General features: G+C 47.4%; 1 protein-coding gene across 1 annotated transcript in view; it reads right to left on the bottom strand.

The window, feature by feature from the left end:
- Window positions 1-24,936, bottom strand: part of COG3 (component of oligomeric golgi complex 3) — a 234,030-nt gene that overhangs the window by 103,710 nt on the left and 105,384 nt on the right. The window contains exons 15-16 of the mRNA XM_075336880.1: window positions 17,564-17,688; window positions 15,523-15,612 (exon numbers count right to left, since the gene is read on the bottom strand). Coding sequence (XP_075192995.1) covers window positions 15,523-15,612; window positions 17,564-17,688 — 215 coding nt within the window. The remainder of the gene's footprint in view (window positions 1-15,522; window positions 15,613-17,563; window positions 17,689-24,936) is intronic.

Here is a 24,936-nt window from a genome sequence, read left to right as displayed (position 1 = left end):
CTAGCCGCCAGTCTAGAGACTGGAGGATCCACCTTGGGACATTGAGCCCAACCCTTAACTACGTCAGAGGGGAAGGGGTAACGTGTGTCATTAAGGCGCTTAGTAAAGCGCTTGTCCGGAAAAGCTCTGTGCTTCTGGACAGCATCTCTGAAGTTAGAGTGATCGAAAAAAGCACTCCGTGTACGTTTGGGAAACCTAAACTGGTGTTTCTCCTGCTGCGAAGCTGACTCCTCTATAGGTGGAGTTGGGGGAGAAAGATCTAGCACCTGGTTGATGGACGCTATAAGGTAATTTACTATGGCGTCCCCATCAGGTGTATCAAGATTGAGAGCAACGTCAGGGTCAGAGCCCTGGGCTGCGACCTCCGCTTCATCCTCCAGAGAGTCCTCAAGCTGAGACCCCGAACAGCGTGATTAAGTCGGGGAAGATTCCCAGCGAGCCCGCTTAGCCGGTCTGGGACTGTGGTCCGTGCCGGAGTCCTCTCCGTGAGACCTCGGTGCTACCCCAGGAGCACGCTGCGGCGCAGACCGAGAGGGGCCTGGGGGCGATGATCCCGCAGTGCCCGGGGCCTGTGTAAGGGCCGATCTGGACTGTAAGGCTTCTAGTATCTTAGCAGACCATTTGTCCATAGACTGAGCCATGGATTGTGAAAGTGACTCAGAGTTCTCAGCAAAAACGGCAAACTCTGTCCCTGCCACCTGGACAGGTGAAGCCGGCGGTTCTACCTGGGCCGAGGGTCCCCCCAGTGCCCGAGGCTCCGGCTGAGCGAGTGCAACAGGGCCCGAGCATTGCTCACAGTGAGGGTAGGTGGAACCAGCAGGTAGCATAGCCGCACAAGAGGTACAGGTTGCAAAATAACCCTGTGTCTTGGCACCCTTGCTCCTTGTGAACGACATGCTGTTGTCTCCTAGGAGAGTGATCACTGAGGGTATATAGCCAAAGCAAAACTATGCGGCCGAACATAGAAAATGTATACAAACATTATATATACCGCTTTTGGCGGTCGGTAAGCCACGCTGGTCCCCCTAGGGTGCCGAAGTGTGTGTGTGTGTATATATATCTCTCTCTCTCTCTCTCTCTCTCTCTATCTCTCTCTCTCTCTCTCTCTCTCTCTCTCTCTCTCTCTCTCTCTCTCTCTCTCTCTATCTATCTATCTATATCTCTATCTATCTATATCTATATATTTATATTACACATACACACACACATATACATATACATATACATATACATATATATATATATATATATTACACATACATACATACACACTTCGGCACCCTAGGGGGACCAGCGTGGCTTACCGACCGCCAAAAGCGGTGTGTGTCCACCAGATTCCCTGCCTTGGGTCTCCCAGAGCTGCAGAGCTCGTTCCAGAAGTCCTCCACCGGCAGAGTGTGTTTAAAACATGGCTGCCGGCGTTCTCCGGGGAGGAGGGAGCCGTGGGCGGCGACTAATAAAGTGCGGGAATCTGGTGCCCCACAGTGATCAGTGAGGGGGGAGGAGGACACCTAAAGTATGCTCCAGCCCTCACTGTCGTAGTCAGGTCGACCGTCCCGCCCTTACCCCTGACTGGCAGGCCCGGGGGCGGGAGTTATGGTACTAGGCCGCATGAAGCCGGGGACTAAATTTAATACCGCGGTCGGCGCGGTAGTCCCGGTCGTCATAAAAATACAGCAGCCGCTGCAGCGTCTGTGACCAAAGCGCTCCATGCACCGTCCCCATGGGGACACAGAGTACCTTTAGATGCAGGGCCCTGTCCCTGATGATACCAAGTCTCCTGTCCGTCAGATTCCCACAGGGGCTGCGGATGGAGCCCGGTCCCAGTGAATGGATGACCGGTTAGGATCCCACTTCTCCCAGAGCCTCTAAGGGATGGGGAAGGAAAACGGCATGTGGCTCCAGCCTTTGTACCCGAAATGGGTACCTCAACCTTAACAGCACCGCCGACTTAGTGGGGTGAGAAGGGAGCATGCCGGGGGCCCTGTGGGGGCCCTCTTTTCTTCCATCCGATACAATCAGCAGCTGCTGCTGACTAAAATGGGAGCATGAGTGAATGTGTGCCTCCTTCAACACAAAGCATAAAACTGAGGAGCCCGTGAGGCATGGGAGGGTGTATGGCGAAAAAAAACCGGAAAGCGAAAAATCAGCCATCATAAAGGGGTTAATGCAAAAGGTAGTGATGAGATCGTATGGGATGAGAAAAATGTGAGGGGGCAGCATGGGGGGGCCATAGCAAGGAAAGAAGAGGAGAGTATACAGAGAAGGGACAGTGATGAGGGGGCACAGTATAAAGACTGGGCAGTATAGTGGGAACACAGTGGAGAACATAATGTGAAGAGGAGGCTTAGTATGGAAAGGAGAGAGCAGTGTGGAGGGCATGTACCATAAGATGGACAGTGTGTGCGTCATATTTTGTGCAGGTAACACAGTGAGGGGCAATTTATTTATTTATTCAGGCGCACCATGTAGGGCAGATGTTTTTATTCCGGATCATTATAATCATTCTGCTGTTTTTAAAGGACATTGTAACATTATGTGCTGCAGAAGGAAGACCAGAGAAGATGGAAGTCTACAGAGATGAGCTGTGGAAGTGAAAAGTCATCATGAAGTCTGGACAAAATGAAGAAACGAAAGACAATGACTCAGATCAGAGACCGTGTCATCTTTAAAAGTTACCTGCATGAAAATGTTTATTTTTTTTTTAAAACTGACTAAGGGTACGTGCCCACAATCAGGACTCAGCGGGTCCTGACCTGCGAGGCCGCAAGTCTCCTCCACAGGAGACTGCAGCTGCTCGTGCCTCCGATCCGAGGTCAGGCATTTGCGGTCTCTCTTCTGTTCTCCCTGCGGAGAACGCTTGTGACTCTGCAACAAACAACTCACAGGCTGTGGCATGGAAAGCCGCACCACAGGTAAGTATTTGCTGTTGAAAAAACAAGCACAGCGGACATGGGATTTCTAGAAATTCCATCCACTCTGCTTGTACTGTACAACGCAGCGTTTTGGACATTGTGAAAAACACGCTGCATCCAAAACGTTGCATACATGAATGGTGGGCACCCACCTTAATTCTCATCAGTACTGTGGTTCCTGTATGGTCTGTAGTCTAATACCTCCCAGTATCTCCTTACCATTGTCAGGGACATAATGGAAGTTCATTCATTGAATACACATGTATATGGGTCTCACCTGACATTACAAATGATGTACCATGTACTGATGGTGGTTCTGGTGATTAATTTAATTTCTGTACTGATCAGGGTTCTAGTTATGCATTTCTGTACCTCTGGTGGTTCTGGTGATGCATTCCTGTTCTGTTATTTGTTTTGATCTTGTACACATGTAAAAAAAGAGAATTTTGTTTACTTACCGTAAATTCTTTTTCTTATAGTTCCGTATTGGGAGACCCAGACATTGGGTGTATAGCTTCTGCCTCCGGAGGACACACAAAGTACTACACTAAAAAGTGTAGCTCCTCCCTCTGAGCCTATACACCCCCTGGAGAACCAGATCTAGCCAGTTTAGTGCAAAAGCTGAAGGAGAATAGCCACCCACAAGTAAAAACAGAGCAAGAACCGGAACAACCGGAGACTCTGTCCACAACAACAGCCGGTGATAACACGCGGAACAAGAAACTGCCAACAGGCAACAGGGAGGGTGCTGGGTCTCCCAATACGGAACTATAAGAAAAAGAATTTACGGTAAGTAAACAAAATTCTCTTTTTCTTTACCGTTCCTATGGGAGACCCAGACATTGGGACGTCTCAAAGCAGTCCATGGGTGGGAATAAACAGAAAAACTTAGAAGTAGGCAGAGCCTAACTTCACAAATGGGCGACAGCCTCCTGAAGGATGCGTCTGCCCAAGCTCGCATCTGCCGAAGCATGAGCATGCACTTGGTAGTGCTTCGAATAGGTATGCAGGCTAGTCCAAGTGGCAGCCTGACAGACTTGCTGAGCCGTAGCCTGGTGCCTGAAAGCCCAAGAGGCACCGACAGCTCTGGTCGAGTGTGCCTTGATCCCCGGCGGGGGAGGCACCCGAGAACCCTGGTAGGCATCGGAAATGGTCGACCTAATCCAACGGGCTAAGGTCGGCTTAGAAGCAGAGAGGCCCTTACGCCGACCTGTGGTTAGCACAAAAAGAGAGGTGCACCGCCTAAGAGCAGCGGTGCGAGACACATAGATCCGGAGCGCCCGCACCAGATCCAGAGTATGCAACGCTTTTTCAAAGCGATGAACAGGAGCCGCACAAAAGGAAGGCAGGGTAATGTCCTGGTTAAGGTGGAAAGGAGAAACCACCTTAGGGAGAAAGTCCGGAGTCAGACGGAGAACCACCTTGTCTTGATGGAAAATCAAAAAAGGTGACTCTGAAGAGAGCGCAAATCAGAGACTCTCCTGAGGGAAGTTATGGCCACTAGAAAGACTACTTTCTGTGAAAGACGAAACAAAGAAACCTCCCTAAGAGGCTCAAAAGGGGGGTTTCTGCAAGGCTGTGAGGACCAAATTGAGGTCCCAGGGATCCAAGGGCCGTCGGTAAGGCGGAATGATGTGAGACGCGCCCTGCATGAAGGTGCGGATCTGAGCCAGCCGGGCGATACGCCGCTGGAACAACACTGACAGAGCCGAGACTTGTCCCTTGAGAGAATTGAGGGACAGTCCTAGCTGCAGACCGGACTGTAGAAAGGACAGAAGGGTCGGTAAGGAAAAAGGCCAAGGAGCATGGCCGGAAGAGAGACACCAAGACAGGAAAATTTTCCAAGTCCTGTGATAGATCTTGGCCGAGGAAGACTTCCGGGCCCGACTCATAGTGGAAATGACTTCAGGAGGAATACCAGAAGCCGTCAAGATCCAGGACTCAAGAGCCTTGCCGTCAATTTGAGAGCCGCAGAATTCTGGCGGAAAAACGGACCTTGTGAGAGAAGGTCTGGACGGTCCGGAAGGTGCCACGGCACCTCTAGGGACAGATGGAGCAGGTCCGGATACCAAGCTCGCCTGGGCCAGTCCGGAGCAATGAGTATGACCCGACGGCCCTCCATTCTGATCTTGCGCAGGACTCTGGGCAAGAGAGCTAGAGGGGGAAACACGTAGGACAGACGAAACTGGGACCAGTCCTGAACCAGAGCGTCCGCTGCGAAGGCCTGAGGATCGTGGGAGCGAGCCACGTAAATCGGAGCCTTGTTGTTGTGACGGGATGCCATTAGGTCCACGTCCGGAGTGCCCCACTTGCGGCAGATTGACTGAAACACTGCCGGATGCAGGGACCACTCGCCACTGTCCACGGTTTGACGGCTGAGATAATCTGCCTCCCAGTTTTCCACGCCTGGGATGTGGACTGCGGAGATGGTGGACTTGGAGTCCTCCGTCCATTGAAGGATGCGTTGTACCTCCAACATTGCCAGGCGGCTGCGTGTCCCGCCCTGGTGATTGATGTAGGCAACCGCTGTCGCGTTGTCCGACTGGACTCGGATGTGTTTGCCCGCCAATAGGTGGTGAAAAGCTAGGAGAGCCAGGAGCACGGCTCTGGTTTCCAGCACATTGATCGAGAGGGCTGACTCGGACGGAGTCCAAGTGCCCTGAGCTCGGTGGTGGAGACATACCGCTCCCCAGCCGGATAGACTGGCATCCGTGGTGAGGATCACCCAGGACGGAGCCAGGAAGGAGCGTCCCTGAGACAGAGAGAGGGGCCCAAGCCACTACTGAAGAGAGCTCCTGGTCTGTGGCGACAGAGCCACTTACCTGTGCAAGGAGGAAGGCTGCTTGTCCCAACAGCGGAGAATGTCCAGCTGCAGAGGACGCAGATGGAACTGGGCAAAGGGAACAGCCTCCATTGACGCCACCATCTGACCCAGCACCTGCATCAGGTGCCTGAAGGAATAACGGCGGAGTCTCAGCAGAGAGCGCACCGCTAACTGGAGGGACTGCTGTTTGATCAAGGGCAACTTCACAAGTGCCGACAGAGTCTCGATCTGCATCCCTAGGTACGTGAGACTCTGGGTCGGAGTCAGAGTGGATTTGGGAAGATTGACCAGCCACCCAAATTGGGCTAGAGTGGCGAGAGTGAGCGAGACACTCCGCTGACATTCTGCGCTGGATGAAGCCTTGACTAGAAGGTCAATAACGAATAACGTTTGGAACACCATTCTAAGTCTGAACTGGGTGCAAAAAACCTAAAAAACCTAAAAAACGTAGAGAAATACTTTGGCGTAGTGTTGGGGCTCTATTGCATTGATCAATTCAGTAGCTAAATTTCTCTTGATTCATATGTTCATGGCAGTAATGCAGATTCCATTTTTCACATTTTCACTTTTACACATAGCTATTGGATTTTTCAAGTCAGTATTCACACAGCAGTTTCTGCTATTCCATGTATTCCCCTTACATAGTCACTGGTGTGCATACCTTATCTCCCCATATTGACTAGAAGGTCGTCCAGGTAAGGAATCACTGCCAACCCCTGGAGGTGCAGAACCGCAATCACTGCTGCCATGACCTTGGTGAATACCCGAGGGGCCGTGGCTAACCCGAAGGGGAGAGCCACGAATTGGAAATGTTCCTCTCCGATTGCAAAACGTAGCCAACGCTGGTGAGAAACTGCAATTGGCACGTGCAGACAGGCATCTCTGATGTCGATGGATGCCAGGAAATCCCCTTGGGTTAATGAGGCAATGACAGACCGCAGAGATTCCATGCGAAAATGCCGCACCTGAACATGCTTGTTGAGAAGCTTGAGATCCAGGATGGGCCGGAAGGAACCGTCCTTTTTGGGGACTAGGAAGAGATTTGAGTAGAAGCCTCTGAACCATTCCCGGGCGGGAACCGGTACAATTACTCCGTTGGCCTGCAAGGATGCCACGGCCTGAGCGAAGGCGGTGGCCTTGGCACAGGTGGGAGTTGACAGAAAAAATCTGTTTGGCGGGCTGGAAGAGAATTCTATCCTGTAGCCGTGGGAGATGACATCCCGCACCCACTGATCGGAGACGTGTTGAAACCAAGCGTCGCCAAAGTGGGAGAGCCTGCCACCGACTAAGGACGTTGCGGGCGCGGACAGATAGTCAAGAGGAGGCTGCCTTAGTGGCAGCAGCTCCTGCGGTCTCCTGTGGACGCGCCTTTGTGCACCAGTTGGATTTTTGGTCCTTGGCGGAGTTAGTGGACGAGGCCGAGGGCTTAGAGGACGACCAGTTGGAGGAACGAAAGCTCGACTGGTTCCTACCCTGGACAGGTTTCCTGGTTTTGGTTTGTGGCATGGAAGTACTCTTCCCGCCAGTAGCTTCTTTAATGATTTCATCCAGTTGTTCACCGAACAGCCTGGACCCAACAAAAGGGAGCCCAGCAAGGTACTTCTTTGAAGAAGCATCTGCCTTCCACTCTCGAAGCCACAAGATCCTGCGGATAGCGAGGGAATTAGCCGAAGCCACCACAGTGCAGTGAGAAGCTTCCAGCATGGCAGACATGGCATAGGATGAAAAAGCGGAAGCTTGGGAAGTTAAGCCAACCATTTCGGGCATAGATTCCCTGGCGAGGGAATGCATCTCCTCTAGAGAAGCAGAGATGGCTTTGAGAGCCCACACTGCTGCAAAAGAGGGGGAGAACGAGGCCCCTGCTGCCTCATATACAGACTTGGCCAGAAGGTCAACCTGGCGGTCAGTGGAATCCTTAAGAGAGGTGCCATCAGCCACTGATACAACAGTCTGGGCTGAGAGTCTAGACACCGGGGGGTCTACCTTTGGTGAATGAGCCCACTCTTTGACCACCTCAGGTGGAAAAGGAAAACGGTCATCAGAACCACGCTTTGGGAAGCGTTTGTCAGGACAGGCCCTAGGCTTGGTCACAGCGGCCTGAAAACTGAAGTGGTTAAAGAACACACTCTTTGTCCTCTTAGGCAAGGTAAACTGGTGCTTTTCTGCCAGAGAGGGTTGCTCCTCTGATACTGGCGGATTGAGGTCCAGTACCGAATTAATGGACGCAATCAAATTACTAACATCTGAGTCACCTTCGGACAGATCAATTGGCACATGGAGGTAGCCACCAAGCCCCCTGTAAAGGCATCCTCCTCGTCCGGCGAGTCAGCTTCTGAAGCAGAGCCGCGAGACGAGGAAGGGGAGGGAGCCCTACGTCTCCTCTTAGGAGGACGGGGTCTGGGACCAGATGAAGAATCCTCTGTGAGCTCCGCTGAGAGAGCCCTAGCAGCAGAGACGCACTGAGAAGGGGGCTGATGCATGTTCAGCAAAGTCCGGGACAGCTGTCCCATGGAGTCGGCAAAAGACTGGGAGATTGACCTAGATAAGGATTCTACCCAAGCCGGGGGTTCAGCCACCGGAGCCGGAGCAGCCGGAGGGACCACTGTGGGTGCGATTCCAGGCTGAGGCATTGTCAGGTTAGAGCAGGCATCACAATGTGGATATGTGCTAGGTTCATGCAGCACGAGCTTACATGCAGTGCATACTGAGTACAGCCGCCTTGCAGCCTTGCTCCTCGTGTGAGACATGCTGCTGGAGTGGGGGCTCTGAGCCAGAATGACCCCCAGAGAGTATATAAGAAGGTCCACAACCAGAGGTTGTGGCTTACCAGACCGTTTGTGTGCCCTCCAGATCCCACAGCCCGGACCCCCAAGCAGCTTAGCAGGGATGCTGCAGCCAGCGCTGATCACAGAGAAAAAACGCTGATAAAATGGCGCCGGAGCGAGGAGAGGGGGCGGGACCTGCTCTGAGAGCGGGATCTGGAGGGCCAAGGAGCCTTACAGGGGAGGGGACATGTACTCAGAGAGGAGTGTCCCTCCCCTGTGCCGAACGGCCGCTGGGCGGAGCAGCACTGTCCCTCTGCATGATTGACATGCGAGGGCAGTGAAATCGAAAGTAGGCCTCCGGCGAAGCCGGGGCCTATATTTGAGCGATGCGGCCGGCGCGCAGGCACCATCGGCGCGGTTCTCAGGCGACAGCCAGAGAACCGGCCGTAAATGTCAGAAAAGTTACACAGCACACTCTCCCACCATAATAAAGTACAGGGACCCCCATAATATAAACGTCTCAGGTACTTAGCTTGCGGAGATGTAGGGTTCCAAGTCCCTGGGGATGAGTGCTCCGTCCGGCAGGATCCTGAAGGGCTGCGGATGGAGACCGGTCTCCTGCAAAGCATGGAGGACCGTGCTGGCTCCCACTTCAAGCCAGAGCCCGAGGGATGGTGAAGGAGCGCGGCATGTAAGGCTCCAGCCTTGGAATCAACCTTAACAGCACCGCCGACACAGTGGGGTGAGAAGGGACATGCCGGGGGTCCAGGTTTGGACCCGCTTTTCTTCAAACTCTTTCCAAAAATGAAAAATCAGATGAGAATGCATGTGTGGATGTATGCCTCCTGAACACAAAGCAATGAACTGGCTAGATCTGGTTCTCCAGGGGGTGTATAGGCTCAGAGGGAGGAGCTACACTTTTTAGTGTAGTACTTTGTGTGTCCTCCAGAGGCAGAAGCTATACACCCAATGTCTGGGTCTCCCATAGGAACGATAAAGAAATGTATAACTTGTAAGATTACATGATTACATGGCTATGTGATTAAAGTATTGTGCAGTATGAAGAGTTAAGGTTAAAGTTTTAATTTACGTTAGAAGCATTAAAAGGGGTTGTCCAAGTTTGTAATGAGTCTGCAATTACTCTATGTGACTACAGATTTCTCAATTCTCACAGCTCTGCACTGCAGACTGGCCGGATTCTCTGCTGCTGGTGGTGAGAGAGGGAGGTCATGAAACCGTAAGTATGCGATTTACATACATGCACTCATGTGCCCATTAGGCTGCTCAATAAAAATGAATTGAGGAAGGATGAACATGTCTAGTCAGAAAGTGACCAGAAGTTTAAAAATCGCATTCTTGTGCTCATGTGACTGTCCACTCTTGCCACCGACAAGGGAGAATCCTAAAAGTGAAAGTTCAGAAGCCCACAGTCACCTAGAGTGACTGCAGACTTTCATCTCAAACCTGGACAACCCTTTTAATTATATAATTAAGCAGTGTAGTATGTCCAATCCTACTAACGTATAATATACTCACTGTCAGGATTCAGCTCTGCTTGCTAGTTCCAGGAGTCATCACATGCTCACTGCACTCGTATACAAATTGCATATTTATGGTCAGGTGACAAATGGCTTTTCTTTCTGCTTCCCAGTTTTTCACTGGATATAGGAAGAATTATGAAGAGCAGCTTGTTAGTATGTAACTAAGGGGTACTTTGCACTTTGCGACATCGCTACTGCGATATCGTCGGGGTCAAATCGAAAGGGACGCACATCCGGCGCCGGTAATGAAGTCGCAACATGTAAAGCCTAGATGCACCCATAAACGATCGCAAAAGCGTCGTAAATCACTGATCTGTGTAGCGTCGGTCATTTTCATAATGTCGTACCAATAGGAGATACTATGTTGTTCCTCGTTCCTGCGGCAGCACACATCGCTGTGTGTGTGAAACCGCAGGAGCGAGAAACATCTCCTTACCTGCCTCCACCGTCAATGCGGAAGGAATGAGGTGGGCGGGATGTTTACGTCCCGCTCATCTCCACCCCTCCGATTCCATTGGCCGCCTGCAGGGTAGGTAAGTGCGTGTGAAGCTGCCGTAGCGATAATGTTCGCATAGGCAGCTATCACAAGATATCACATTTGCGACGGGGGCGGGTACTATCGTGCTCGGCATCACTAGCCGATGCTAGCGATGTCGCAGCGTGCAAAGTAGCCCTAAGTGTGCAAATCGCATATGAATGAGCGGTCACATGACTACTACCCAAACTGCTTGAGGGGGCGCCAGACTGAATTATTGCCCAGCTCCGCAAGCCTGTATGTGGCTCCCTAACTCTGCAACATGTCAACAAAGCATGACAAAGATAGGATGTAAGATGGGGTAAATATTATATGCCCCTTAATAGGGACTCTCCATCTCACAACCAGCTCAACAAAAATGACATCACACAGTGCCCTTCTTTTTGATCTGAATGGTACAGGTCTTCTGATTCCTAGTCCTCTCTTCAGCTGTGTAGAATGGCTGCCACCATCAGCTATTCACACTGGACCACTTGCCTCTAGCTTTGGGCTAGTCCTTTTAACAGCAGGGGGATCTCTCATACAATCAAACAACAGTGTTCATAGGCCATCCTGGACACTCCCCCTGCTCCTAAATGAACCAACCAGAAAAGGGGGAGTGGCTCAGACTTGGTGCACAGCGTGCATACAGGATGCAGGAAGCAAATTTACACACGTCCAGTGGACTAAAAATCAGAGGAACAGCACCTGAAAGATTAATAAAAATGGCACAAGCTGTTTTAACTATGCATTATGCATCTGCTATAAAATTTTCATTGCAAGGTGAAGGGTCCTTTTAAGTTATAAAATAAATATGCAACTTGGGGAATTAGCAATGTGTCCAGAATTAGTCATTTTCCTTATGTATATTGCTATGCTGTTTCTACATGTAGTCAATATCTTTGTTATTTTATTGCTGTGGACATGTTGAAATTATTTTCTGTGGGCTGCATATAATACACTAGACACTGCGGATTCAATTACTGGCGTTTTCTCTATTGCATCATGTGACTACTTAAAGAATTTTTTATGAACATGCGCTTAATGTAACTTATTACATGCAAACCAATGCGACAACTATACACTTATTATGTGACATTGGTGAACTTCTTAATGTTTCCCCTGTACAAGTAAAGAAATTAATTGATAGTCACATTGTGCAGTGATAAGTAATGTGGCTTCCTATTTTTCTTACTATTCAGTAAGTACTGGCTTGAAGCATTAGGCTATGTGCGCACGTTGCGTAAATACATGCAGTTACGCTGCGCTTTGCAGCGCAGCGTAACTGCATGCGTCCTGCGTTCCCTGCACAGTCTATGGAGATTGTGCAGGGGCCGTGCGCACGTGGCGTCTTAGAGCGCAGCGCTTCGGCTGCTGCCCGAAGCGCTGCGTTCTAAGAAGTGACATGTCACTTCTTCCATGCGCTTTGCCGGCAGCTCCTGCTCTGTCTATGGCAGGAGCTGCAGGCAGAGCGCATGGAATCGGCTTTTTTTTTTTTTCTCTACGGACATTTTCTGCAGCGATTTGAAGCGCACGTGTGCTCTTCAGATCGCTGCAGAAATTTCTGCAGGGCTAGTACGCAACGTGCGCACATAGCCTTAGGAGGATCTAGATTTTGCTTTATCATATATTTTTATGTTGTTAAAATGTACTTTCATGTATTCTGTCCTAAGGTGTTGAGCACCTTATATTCTGGGGATCAGAGAGATGCATGATAAATCACCAGTTAAACAGAAGAAGGTGATGGCATTAGTGATACCTAGTAAGCATAGTGCATGGTATATGTTCCTTTAAAATGCCTGAAGCGCGTTTTGCCATGGCTTCTTCAAGAAGAAATGAGAGTCGGGCATTTTAAAAGGTAATATATACTATGCAGCAGATCGATATGATTCTACTATGATGTAGGTTGATAGAGATATAGATATGTGTTTCACCATTATCACTTTTTGAAAATAATTTTGGCTTAGGCTAGGTTCACATTTCCGTTGTTTTGCATCAGTCACATGCGTTGCTTGACGCTTGTGACTGATGTTTTGTACAACGGGTGACAAGAATTGAAATTCATTGTCACAAGAAAGCGGATTCCGTTGTAAAACGAGTGATCGTTCACAATAGCCGACTTTTGAGAGCGACCAGCTGATCTCCCAGCGGCCGGCTAATGAGAGCGATCAGCTGATCAGCCGGCTATTGTGAGCGATCTGCTGATCGGCCGGCTATTTTGAGCGATCTGCTGATCGGCCAGCTATTTTGAGCGATCTGCTGATCGGCCGGCTATTGTGAGCGATCAGTTGATCGGCCGGCTATTTTGAGCGATCTGCTGATCGGCCGGCTATTGTGAGCGATCAGTTGATCGGCCGGCTATTGTGAGCGATCAGTTGATCGCTCTCAAAAGCTGGCGGCCGGGAGATCAGCTGATCGCTCACAGAAGGCCAGCAGATCGGCCACCGAGAGAGAGCATGCGCATCGAAATCGAAAGGATTCCGCTGCTCAAAAAAAATTACAAGCTGCGTTCCTGCCGCCCGACGGTCAGTCGTTCTACGACTGATCAGTCGGGCGGAGGATGCAACGCAAGAGCATCAGTCACAATCTGCTGCTCATACAAGTATATGGGAAACAACAGAATCTACCAAACGGATTGCGTTGTTTATCAGAGCGGCGGATTGTGACTGATAATAAACAACGGAAATGTGAACCTAGCCTTAGTATTATAGACAGTATCTCATTTGCGTATGCATCTTTGTACCCAACTGTCAACTATACATGACATTGCATTGTATACACTTTCTTTTCTGGGATAAACTCTCTTCCTGATAAGATCACCACTTTTATTGTGTGTGAATTTTGTGTTTTGAAAATCCTTATTTTTATACATGTGCGGTCATATTTGTAGGTGCCATCTGCAGAAAGTGTTTGGAGAACCTGCATTAGATCATTACATCCATCAAGACTGGACTAAGTGTCAGAGGCCTGAGCGAATGCGTATGTTTCAGAGAAAACACTGCACAGAGGGTCCCTGGATTTCCAGATGTGGCTTGTGACCAGTTTAAAGTGCGAGCTCGGCTGCCACGTAGCCCGTGACATGGCCTGTAGAGTTCTGTTCGGCATCAGCAGTGGGCTGAGGGGGAATAGTAATGGGGTCTGTTCAGAAGACGAGTAGAAGAGTGACCCTCATCATGACAACAAGAACAGCTACATTTCAATTCTAGAACATTCGTGTCCCTTGTCACGCAGCATAATCAGCAACTATCCAGCTGAAAAGCAATGGACATGTTTAGGGTCTTTACTTTTAATAAAAGCATACATTCTTTGTTTAAATGTATTTTTGTAATAGGGTAATAATAGTACATTTTGCTTCGATTTGTTTTCTGAAGCTTTTAGGTTTAAAAAAAAAAAAAAAAAAAATGTTCCTATGCGGAGATAATCATATATGTGTCCCAGCTTTGTACTGTGTATTGGCAGTGTCTGACCATACCACATCTCCTGGATAAGAGGAGAAACAAAACAGTATACAGATAGCAGCGGTTCTATGCTGTCCTGCTGCTTTCTGTGAGGTAAAACATTTCTCTGCCGATTTAAAAAAAAATATATTTTTTTCTGAGGTAAAACAAGATGTGATCCAATTCTATCCTTTCTGTATACTCCTTTCCTTCCTCCCCTGCCCAGGAGCTGTGGTATGATCAGACCATGTTCCTGTACGGTCAGACACGGCCATTACACAGTACACAGCGGGGACACATTTATAAAAAATTATCTCAGCATAGGAACATTTTTTTTCTTTAACACATCCAATTGTGGAACTACTTTTAATTCCAAGATCTATTGATTAAAATTAACTTTGCTTGTGGGGAAACTCTTTTTAATAGGGCAGAATCGTATAGTGACAGACTTGCCTTACAGAGCTACATAACCTGAATGATGTCATTTTAAGGCCATTTGGTGTATTCACACTTGAGATATAAAATAGGGAAGGCGCTGTCAAATATCGCACCGGAGCCCAGTTCCAAATAACATTTCATTTTGTCCACATTCATTGGTCTTGGAAGACAAGAATTTAGAATTGACTGGTTTTCCCCCCACATAGCTTCTCATGAGCCAAATCAGACACCCTATACTTTGCACTGACAAGGGGCAAGCACCCCGAAACACTGTCTGCAAATTAGGATTTTATGCCAGATCAGAATCCCAAGTCATATGTAAAGGATTGTTAAAAATCCACTTCTGACTTTTAGGATCGCTACTTCCAATAGGTGGCGCTGCGCTAGAGTTTGTCTCCTTTCCTGGAGAGACAAATTTGGTTTTCTAGTTGAAATCCATAATAGCTGTTGAATGCATTTTGCTTTTTGTAACCCAGTGCATTAATAAAACGAGTTCAGAAAGCTAAAAGCAGTGCCCAATTATTTTTAGTTTTTTGCGTGCGGACAAAAGACATAATAAATCTGCTTGCAAAATACAGCGGCTTTTGAACAGAATCCTTTGGGGGAAAAAAGGACATGCATGAAAGTAGAAGAGATAAAAGCAAAAATAACAAAATGCAGCAGTGGATTATTATCGGAACAAACAAAACATTTCCCAAAACATTTGTTAAGGATCTGATTTTGTTTTTTTAGGACGTCTAACATTGAAAACGACATTTGTGACGTGAATGAGCCCACATGCCTCCTGTACTAATGGAAGCCGCTCACAATAGGGAGTGCACAAAAGAATCCTCACTCAAGAAACGTCAATGAACGTAAGCGAAAGTCATTAGCAGCTTTAATGCCTGAAGTGGCACATGAGTGCGGAGTAGGTGGCACAGATTAAACCCATACTGCGATTATACTCCATGACTACAGACCGAGGGGAATGCACAATTAAAAATAATGCCGATTATCAGAAGCGCTTTACTATTTGTTCTCGGAGAACACTACAAAGCTCGGTCTGCTATTTACCAGGGAATCGGCGCACACATCACTACATATCTGACCTTGTTTTTCATTATGGAATCTGAAGCGCCCAGCAAAGACTGAATACAGGCGGACAGCGCCTCTTGTGACAGACCTTGAAACACCGCCCTCTAGGGAGAAAAGAGAAAGTGTGCAGGATTGTAATTCAGAGTCACAATTTAAGACTAGAAATGAAAGTAAAAGCTTTAAAAACATTACAGATATCATTGACAATAATGGAGGGGCTATCACTACCAAGACTTGTTTAAATATATCTAGACCGGCGCTGAATCAGAAGCATCTGACGAGTGGGGCGTGCCTTGCCAGAAATCACACTCCAGTCAGGGACTGGAGTGAGGTTTCTGGCATAGGAAACACCACAGCTTGTTATGAATAAGACGAGTTGTGAGAAACTTGCGTGAAAACCCCAAAAGTTGCAAAATTTGGCGGAACGTCAAGTTAGTAGAATAATGGCGTGAAAGCGTTGATGAATTGGGCCCTTAGACTACAGTTTTACAGTGCGTTTTACTCAGTATGAAACAGTGAGGAAAAAGCTGCTGTTTTTATGACTCTGGGCCAAGTTTACGGCACGTTTTAGTTGGCTTGGTTTGTGCCAGAAATGTGCGCCACAATTCTGGGGCTTTTTTTTTTTTTTTTGCATAGTCTTGTCAGGTAGGCAGCGACCCTTTCCAAACATGCCATGCCCATGTGTCAGAGGCCACACCCTATTGTCAGATAAGATGCAGAAAGTGTTTTAAAAACAGATAAATGTTGTGGTCATGAAAGATTTTTGATGCAAATTACAAGAAGATTCTGGTGCATTTAACTTTATAAATCTCCCCTTTCATGTCATATTATATTGAATATATCTGTAATATCAGACACCGGGACCATTAAATGTACAAAGCTCTGTCACTGCCACTTCAACACCTAAAAGGAGGAGGGTAAGGGGGGGTGGGGGGACAACGATAGTCATCGCCCAATCTAATATTGATGGCAAACCTAGGAATAGGCAGTCAATTTTAATGCCCGGACAACCCCTAAGGCTGGGGCCACACGAGGATTACTGCGATTCCCTCGCATGACACTCGGCTCTCTCTGAGGAGGGGCGGGCCGGCTCTCTCTGAGGAGGGGCGGGCCGGCTCTCTCTGAGGAGGGGCGGGCCGGCTCTCTCTGAGGAGGGGCGGGCCGGCTCTCTCTGAGGAGGGGCGGGCCGGCTCTCTCTGAGGAGGGGCGGGCCGGCTCTCTCTGAGGAGGGGCGGGCCGGCTCTCTCTGAGGAGGGGCGGGCCGGCTCTCTCTGAGGAGGGGCGGGCCGGCTCTCTCTGAGGAGGGGCGGGCCGGCTCTCTCTGAGGAGGGGCGGGCCGGCTCTCTCTCCATCTCTCCTCCGTTGTCAGCTATTGCCATTCTAGCCCTGCACTCGCAGAACACCGGTGTACCGCGACTGCAGTGCGATTTTTCTCTTGCCCCATAAACTTGAATGGGAGCGAGAGAAAGTCTCACATTACAGTCGCAGCATGCTGCGCTTGTTTTCTCGGTCTGATTAGGGCTGAGAAAATAATCGCTCATGTGCGCGGACACACAGGCTAATATTGATCTGAGTGGAATGCGATTTTTTTATCGCCCTCCACTCGCACCGATTTTCATGCCGTGTGGCTTAGGCCTAACAGCTGCTATCTACTATTGCTACCAATAAATATTTGTGCTCTTTGGCGTTTGTTTCTCTTAGGGTACGTGCGCATGTTTAATTTTCTGCTGCAAATCCTTATGTGTTGGCAAGAAAAACAGCGTAAAATATGAGCGTTTGTTAAGTTTTTAACCTTCATTTTTCTTGCAGATTTTTCCCTATTCATTAATATGAGTGAAATCTGCAGAAAAACACTGCAAGAACCGACTTGCTGCAGACTGAAATCTGCAAAAAATAAAAAAAAATGCGCAGGAATCTCATTTTTTTTCTGGTACAAGGAAATCCTTCAGGTTTTGTGACAAAAGTGCTTAGAAAAACTTTTTCAGTGACTAACCAAATGTATAGAGTTTCTTGTACTTTTGCAATGCTAAGCCAATGATTTTGTATTTAACTTACATCAATGCATCTGTACAACTTGGAGAGACAAACCAGGGTCCTCCTTACTGTTGGGTACCACATGCCATGCAGATCAGCCGGGGATATTGTGTTCTGTGGTCGAAGACCTAAAGAATCCGAGGAGCCTATAAGAAGTCACACTACAGTTAGGAACAAGAAGTGTTACAGATGTGAAAACCCCGTAAAAGGGGAACCTTCTAACAACTAAATAAAGTGACACTTTATAAACTATAAGCTTGGACTGGAGATCTAAAGAGGAGGATGTAGAAACAGTACCATGATAAGAAACAGTGTCCAATTTGCTAAACAAGGAAACAGAGCAAGTGAGACGAACAATGACATACAGTGGAACCTTGCTTAACGAGAAGAATCCGTTCTGGGAGTGTGCTTGTTAACCAAGTTACTAGTTCAGCAAAGCAAGATTTCCCATAGGAAATCATTGCAATGCAGACAATTCGTTCCACAACTTGTTAAATGTCCCATCCTGGTCCCCTATTGTGTCATTCCACACAAACGCACACAAACACACAAACGCGCACACACAAGCACACACAAACATTATATGCTCACCTTACTTTCCGTTCCATCGCTGGTCTCCTGGGACTTGCTGTTCTCCGGTACGGGCTGTGTATCGGGTTACCATAACGACGAGGGAGGAACTTCCTATCCCAGCGCGCTGACGTCAAAGGCAGAGCCGCTTGCCTCTGATTGGCCAGCGCGCTGCCTTTGAGTAGCGGTGACAGGAAGTTCCTGCTTCGTCGCTATGGATGCCGATGCACAGCCTGGAGCGGAGCGGCGAACTACAGCACCCAGGAGGTCGGCGATGAAACGGAAGGTACACATATTACATGCTCATCTTACCTTCCGTTCCACCGCCGGCCTCATGGTACTTTTAGTTCGCCGCGAGGACGTCGCGATGTACTCGGGAACTACAAGAACCATGAGACCGGCGGTGGAACGGAAGGTAAGGTGAGCATAATACTGTGTGTGTACATGTGTGTACATGTGTGTACATGTGTGTACATGTGTGTACATGTGTGGACTGCAAGTGCGGGTCAGAGCGCAGTGGATGTACAGAACCGTAAGTGTGTGCGGTGAGGATTTTGCTCGTACAGCAAAGCTTTCTCATAAACCGGGTTACAAATTTACAGAAAGCTTTGCTTGTTAAGCGAAATTCTCGTTAAGTGGGTTACTCGTTAAGCGAGGTTCCACTGTATAAGGTTGTCCATTATGTTTCCCCTCCGTACATCTTTGCCCCATTCTCATATATCCTATAATCCTTCCATCATTGGCAAAGGGGTTGTGCCAAGTTAGGTTACTATGTATGCATAAGAATTACTTATTAATTACTGGAGGGCCAATCGCAGGGACCCCCCCTGATCGCCAAAACAGGATTTTCTAACGCAGCAAATAAGGTCAAGCATTCATTCTTATGGAACTGCCAGAGATAGCTGAATATAGAGTTCAGCTACTGTATCTTGGGTAGATCTCATGTCTACTGCACCACTAGTTTCATAGAAGGGGTCAGTAACGCAAGAATTAAACTATCGTATTCTGAAACAACGTCCAACATGCTCTAACAGCCACAGGTGACAAACTGGTATATTGACAGTTTTAGCTGATCTCCTCTGTTCTAGCAAACATACCACGTGTATGAAACGCATAATTGCAGAGGGTCTTAAACAGTTAAAATGACATGTAAATGTGGCGCCCCTGTGGTTAGGCGCTACAGGGGAATACAGCACCTTAACATCAAGGTGCAGTGCCCTTTGGTCACAGGTGAAAGAGAGGAAATGCAGAGTCTTATATTAGATTGAGTAACATTGACTCAGCAGCCCCTACCTTCATATTCCTGGGACTGTTTATATAGTCGGTCCATAGGGGGGTGGAGCCTAGCTGGAGCGTGAGACGCGACGTCTGACAGGACGACTGATTAACAGTTAGTTAACAGTCAGTCAGTAAGGAGTGACAAGAAGAGACAAGAGTAAATTGATGACTGAAAGAAGGGCTATAAATAACATAGGCCAGACGTCCTGAGCGAGGGTACCTCAAAAGAAAAGAAAGACACAGGAAAAGGAGTAACCCAGACGAAAAGGGGACGCTTTAGGTCTGGCTAGAGCCGGCTGAAGAGTTCAGGTCGACACCGGTATAACGGAACCGAGGAGGTTTGTCAGGTTTATCCCCAAACCATTGACTGTTAACCTGGGATCCTAAATTAGAGGAGTCCCGGTACCCATCAAGAGTCTGACTACTAACCCCAAGCCAAGTTCACGACGCTGTTGCGGGATAGATAAAGAAATCGTGCAGCATCAGACTCCTGGGAAAACCAGTGACGAGACTAACGAGTGCGTAAAAGAGGGAGTCACAAAGCCCTCAGAGCAGGGACCGAGAAAGAGACATAGAAAGGTTACCTCACAGAGAGACACTCATTAACCCTTTCACGACCGGCCGATTTTTCGCTTTCCGTTTTTTTTTTTCGCCATTCTTTTTCTGAGAGACGTAACTTTTTTATTTTTCAGTCAATATGGTCATGTGAGGGCTCATTTTTTGCGGAACGAGCTGTACTTTTAAATGAAACCATCAGTTTTACCATATTGTGTACTAGAAAATGGCAAAAAAATTCCAAATGCTGAAAAATTGCAAAAAAAGTGCGATAGCACTATAGTTTTTGAGATATTTTATTCACTGTGTTCACTATATGGTAAAACTGATGTGTGGGTGTGATGCCTCAGGTCAGTGCGAGTTCGTAGACACCAAACATGTATAGGTTTACTTTTATATAAGGGGTTAAAAAAAAATCGGAAGTTTGTCCGAAAAAAGTGGCGCACGTTTTACGCCATATTCCGTGACCCGTAGCGTTCTCATTTTTCGGGATCTTAGGCTCAATGACGGCTTATTTTTTGCGTCTCGAGCTGACGTTTTTAACGGTACCATTTTTGCGCAGATGCTACGTTTTGATCGCCTCTTATTGCATTTTGCGCAAAAGTTGTGGCGACAAAAAAACGTCGTTTTGGCGTTTGGAATTTTTTTGCCGCTACGCCGTTTACTGATCAGATTAATTGATTTTATATTTTGATAGATCGGGCGTTTCTGAACGCGGCGATACCAAATGTGTGTATATTTTTTATTTTTTTAACCCTTTAATTTTCAATGGGGCGAATGGGGGGTGATTTGAACTTTTAGGTTTTTTTGTTTTTTTTTAATTTTTTAAAACTTATTTTTTTACTTTTTTTTTTTATTTTACTAGTCCCCCTAGGGGGCTATTGCGATCAGCATTCCGATCGCTCTGCAGTATCTGCTGATCACAGCTGGAAGGCTGTAAACAGCAGATACGCTGTCTTTCTCTTTTGCTGTGCCCCGGGCACAGCGAAAGTGAAACCAATTCATGTGTAGTACAGGAGTCATCACATGACCCTGTACTACCATGACAACTATCGGGAGTCACGTGATCGCGTCACGTGACTTCCGGTTTCGGCGGTAAGTAAAACTTTACCGCGATTGCGCTTATAATGGCGCTGTCATGTATTGACAGCGCCATTATAAGGGGTTAATCGGCACGAGCAGATAACGATTCTGCTCGTGCCTAGCAGGCACACATCTCAGCTGTGAAAATCAGCTGAGATGTGTGCCGATCGCGGCATGCTGCCGCCGGAGGACCGCGGGCAGTAAGATTATGTCATTTAGGACGTAATTTTACGGCCCGCGGTCGTTAAGGGGTTAAATCTCCTCCGAAATTTGTGACCACTGGCCTTCTGGTAACAGAACGGTTTCTGCTGTGTACTGTGCAAAACAAACCAGATGCCAGTAAAAAGGACTTGTTTAAGCTGATGTGGACTCTGTGTGTCGTCTCTCCGCCGTTCGACAGGACCCTGTGACGTCAGAAGAAGGCAGCCATCACCGCTTGGTCGCTTCCCTCCTGGTCAGCAACCCGCTGCCCTGAGGTAAAATAGCTCCACCTGTGGGGAGCTGAGAGATCTTAAGCTGCCGTCACCATCGCCTCAGAGGTCGGCCGCGCGCAGCGCTGGTATATCTCGCTTACTAGACACCACAAGTGGCGTCACTTATATCCCCAAAATCATCCCTGTACCCCATTCCACAGCCGCAGAGTGAGCGCCCAGGGCACGAAGCCTGGACCGACCACCTGTGATAACCCCATCGAGAGTAAAGTATCCGTAGTCCCGGCACCAGAGTACCCCCCCTAGCGAAAACCCTGATGGTCGACTCATAAAATACTGAAAACCAAAGACTCATACTGTCCTTTAACATGGGCTCTTTGGCATCTGTGTACATCTTGATTTGAGCACCCAGATTGGTGCTTAAAACTTATAAGTGGCTAGTTTAGGTCGCCTGCCATGTTATTGGCAGAGTCATGTATCATTCATGCTTAGTCAAAGTTGTTATTTTTTACTAATGGTGTCACATATTGGTCCTTCCACCTTAAAAGAATTCTCTGGGAAAGAGATAACATGGCATCCCTGGTATAATTCAAACTGCAGCCCATTATAGTCACATGTCAGTACAGACTGAAAACTGAAGATATATAGCTCCTGAGACCTGTGTGTCAACTGACAAGAGCTCAGTCAGCAGCTGGGAGCACAGGCCGTCATATGGGAAGAAATATATCTTCATAGCATGCCAGCATGGGCGCATGTCATTCTATGAGCCCATCAGCAAACCCGTGACATGATCAAGAGGTGCTGATGGGTAGTCATGATGGCCGGAGGTCTGTTAAAAGGAAGGTACCTAACATGACGGTTCTTCTGTGAAAACCAGCCTGTAGCTAGCGTTCTTATCAGCATTACTGTATATAGTACAAGCGATTGGCTGATCGCAGGCTCAAGTCCTCTATTAGGACTAACCACAAAAAAAAAAAAAAAAAGTTTAAAAATAAGAAATATATCTATAAAAGTTCAAATCACCTCCTCGCTTCCCCATCCCCATTAAAAATAAAGACATTTAAATACTACATGTTTGTATCTCAAAGTCTGTAAAAATCCAATCAAAACACAAAATTAATTAACCAAACTGGTAAATGAGAAAAAAAAAAAAAAATTGCAGAATTGCGCTTTTTTTTTTTCACAATTTCGCTGCATTTGGGAATTTTTTTCCCCGCTGGCCAGTACACCACATAACATGATTGGTGTTAATGAAAAGTACAACTCGTCCTGCAAAAAACAAGCCCTCGAATGCATGTGGAAGGGAAAAAGGAAAAATAAGAAAAAATAAAACATTGGCAGGAAGGGGTTAAAGGTAACCGGTCACCAGATTTTTCACTATTAAACTAAAAGAATCCCTTTCTGCAGCTCCTGGACTGCATTCTATGAAGGTTCATCTTGGCCCTGACTCCCCTTCCAGACCCCAAAAATAACTTTATAAAACTTGGCCGTTAGGTATGCTAATTACCTGTGTTGGCCAGATGGGCGTCCTCCTTTCTTGATTGACGGGATGACACCCTCCATCACCCTCATCGCATTTCTAAATCTCGCGCCTGTGCAGTTAGGTCGGCTCGCGGAGGCGCAGTTCGCTCTATATCGTGGACAGAGCAGAAAACATAGCTGCCCTCGCACACGGAGGTGAGCTAAATGCGCAGGCGCGAGATTATGGGCGGGTACTAGCATGGTGCTGGTGAGGTCATGCACAGCGCCGACCATAATCTCGCGCTTGTGCATTTAGCTCACCGGTGCGAGCAAGGGCAGCTATGTTTTTTGCTCTGCTCGCGATATGGCAGGGTGAACAAGCCGACCTAACTGCACAGGTGCGAGATTTGAAAATGCAACGAGGAGGATGACGGAGGCGTCATCACGTCAATAGAAAGGAGGACGGCGATCAGCGGTAGGAGGGGGGACAGGAGCAGAAAATGAGCACGCCCATCTGGCCAACCAAGGTAATTAGCATACCTAACGACCAAGTTTTATAAAGCTATTTTTGGGGTCTGGAAGGGAAGTCCGGGCCAAGGTGCACCTTCATAGAATGCAACCAGGAGCTGCAGAAGGGGGGGATTCTTTTAGTTTAATAGGGAGAAATCTGGTGACCGTTTCCCTTTAACCTGATCGGCAAGAAGTCCAAACCTGAATTCAAATGACAATCTTTGTAAAGAGCTATTGGGAAAAGGACACTGCAAACAATCAAGAATCTCCTAGCAGACAGGCGCAAGAAGCTCACAGACGACAACAGAAAAGATGGAGGTTCTCGTTGTTGCCCAAGGTTGTACAACAAAGCATAGGGAGTCTAATCCTATCCATGTCATGTATAAATGAATGCCCATATGCAACAGGTCAGCTTTGTATTAGGACATGCCACTAAATATTACAGAATATCTGGTAGCTACTTAATTTGGAAAATATTGTTCTTTTTGTTTGAATACAAAGGGTGCCGATACGTGGACCACAACTCTACCGTTTCTCCCCGGTTCTCCTCCAAAAGAGCTCACGCGATCTTTGTGCAGCCATTCTTCTGCTCCCTCCACAATTAATTTCTTGATAACACAAACAGCAATTTACACTTGAGCTACTCCGAGGAAACGTTTCCAAATGTCGCTGCCATGGAAACACCGAATCAAACATGACTCAAACCATGGTATGTTTAGCAGATAATGATAAATGGCCTTTGTGAAGAGTTTTTCAGCCTCCCCGGGATATTGAAACTAGTGAGAAGCTTTCCCCTTGTCTATGAATATTTTCTATGCTGGTAGAAAGTGATCAATATCACTACACAAAGGGAAAGCCATCAAGTAGATAAATTCAAGGATCCACGCTCACGGCAAGTGGTCTTAAAAAACAAAATTAATCAATTTCAATTTGCCCTGTGTACGGAAAATAGGAGGGAAATGAAGAAAACCACGGCCATAACCAAAAGCAGATGTGCACTTAGATTATACTCAGAGGACCTGCCGCAGGGTGACAGTGGACAGTGCGGGATAGGATTTTATCCGCAATATTCCCAATATTCTATTTTATTGTGTTTATTTTTATTTTAAATCCCCCATGTGGTCCCAGAGATATGTTCTTTTCATTTAGTGGTAATTTTTATGATATTTACCAAGGGGGTGTGGCTTAAAACATTAATGCAGAACAGCCTAAAGATACGCCCCCAACGAATCCTGTGAGCTCCGCCTATTTGTAAAATACAGGAAATTTTGAACAAGAAAAAAAAAAAAAACAACTCAAAATACTCAGGGTAACCGTGGGTATGTAATAGAAGCAAACAATAGCCACTTATGATCGGGAGGCAGATCCTCTTTCAATTTGATAGATTTGGGTAGATAGTCATCAACTGCACAATCATACGAGACCTGTTTTATTGCTGCTATGGTAAGTACACCTGTCTTATCAGGACCCAAATAACCAGAGTAAAACGGATATTATGAGTCGTAC

Source organism: Anomaloglossus baeobatrachus, chromosome 2 (assembly GCF_048569485.1).
Source record: "Anomaloglossus baeobatrachus isolate aAnoBae1 chromosome 2, aAnoBae1.hap1, whole genome shotgun sequence".
Taxonomy (NCBI): Eukaryota; Metazoa; Chordata; class Amphibia; order Anura; family Aromobatidae; genus Anomaloglossus; species Anomaloglossus baeobatrachus.
The sequence above is the reverse complement of the archived record's forward strand: the minus strand, read 5'-3'. Positions and strand labels throughout refer to the sequence as shown.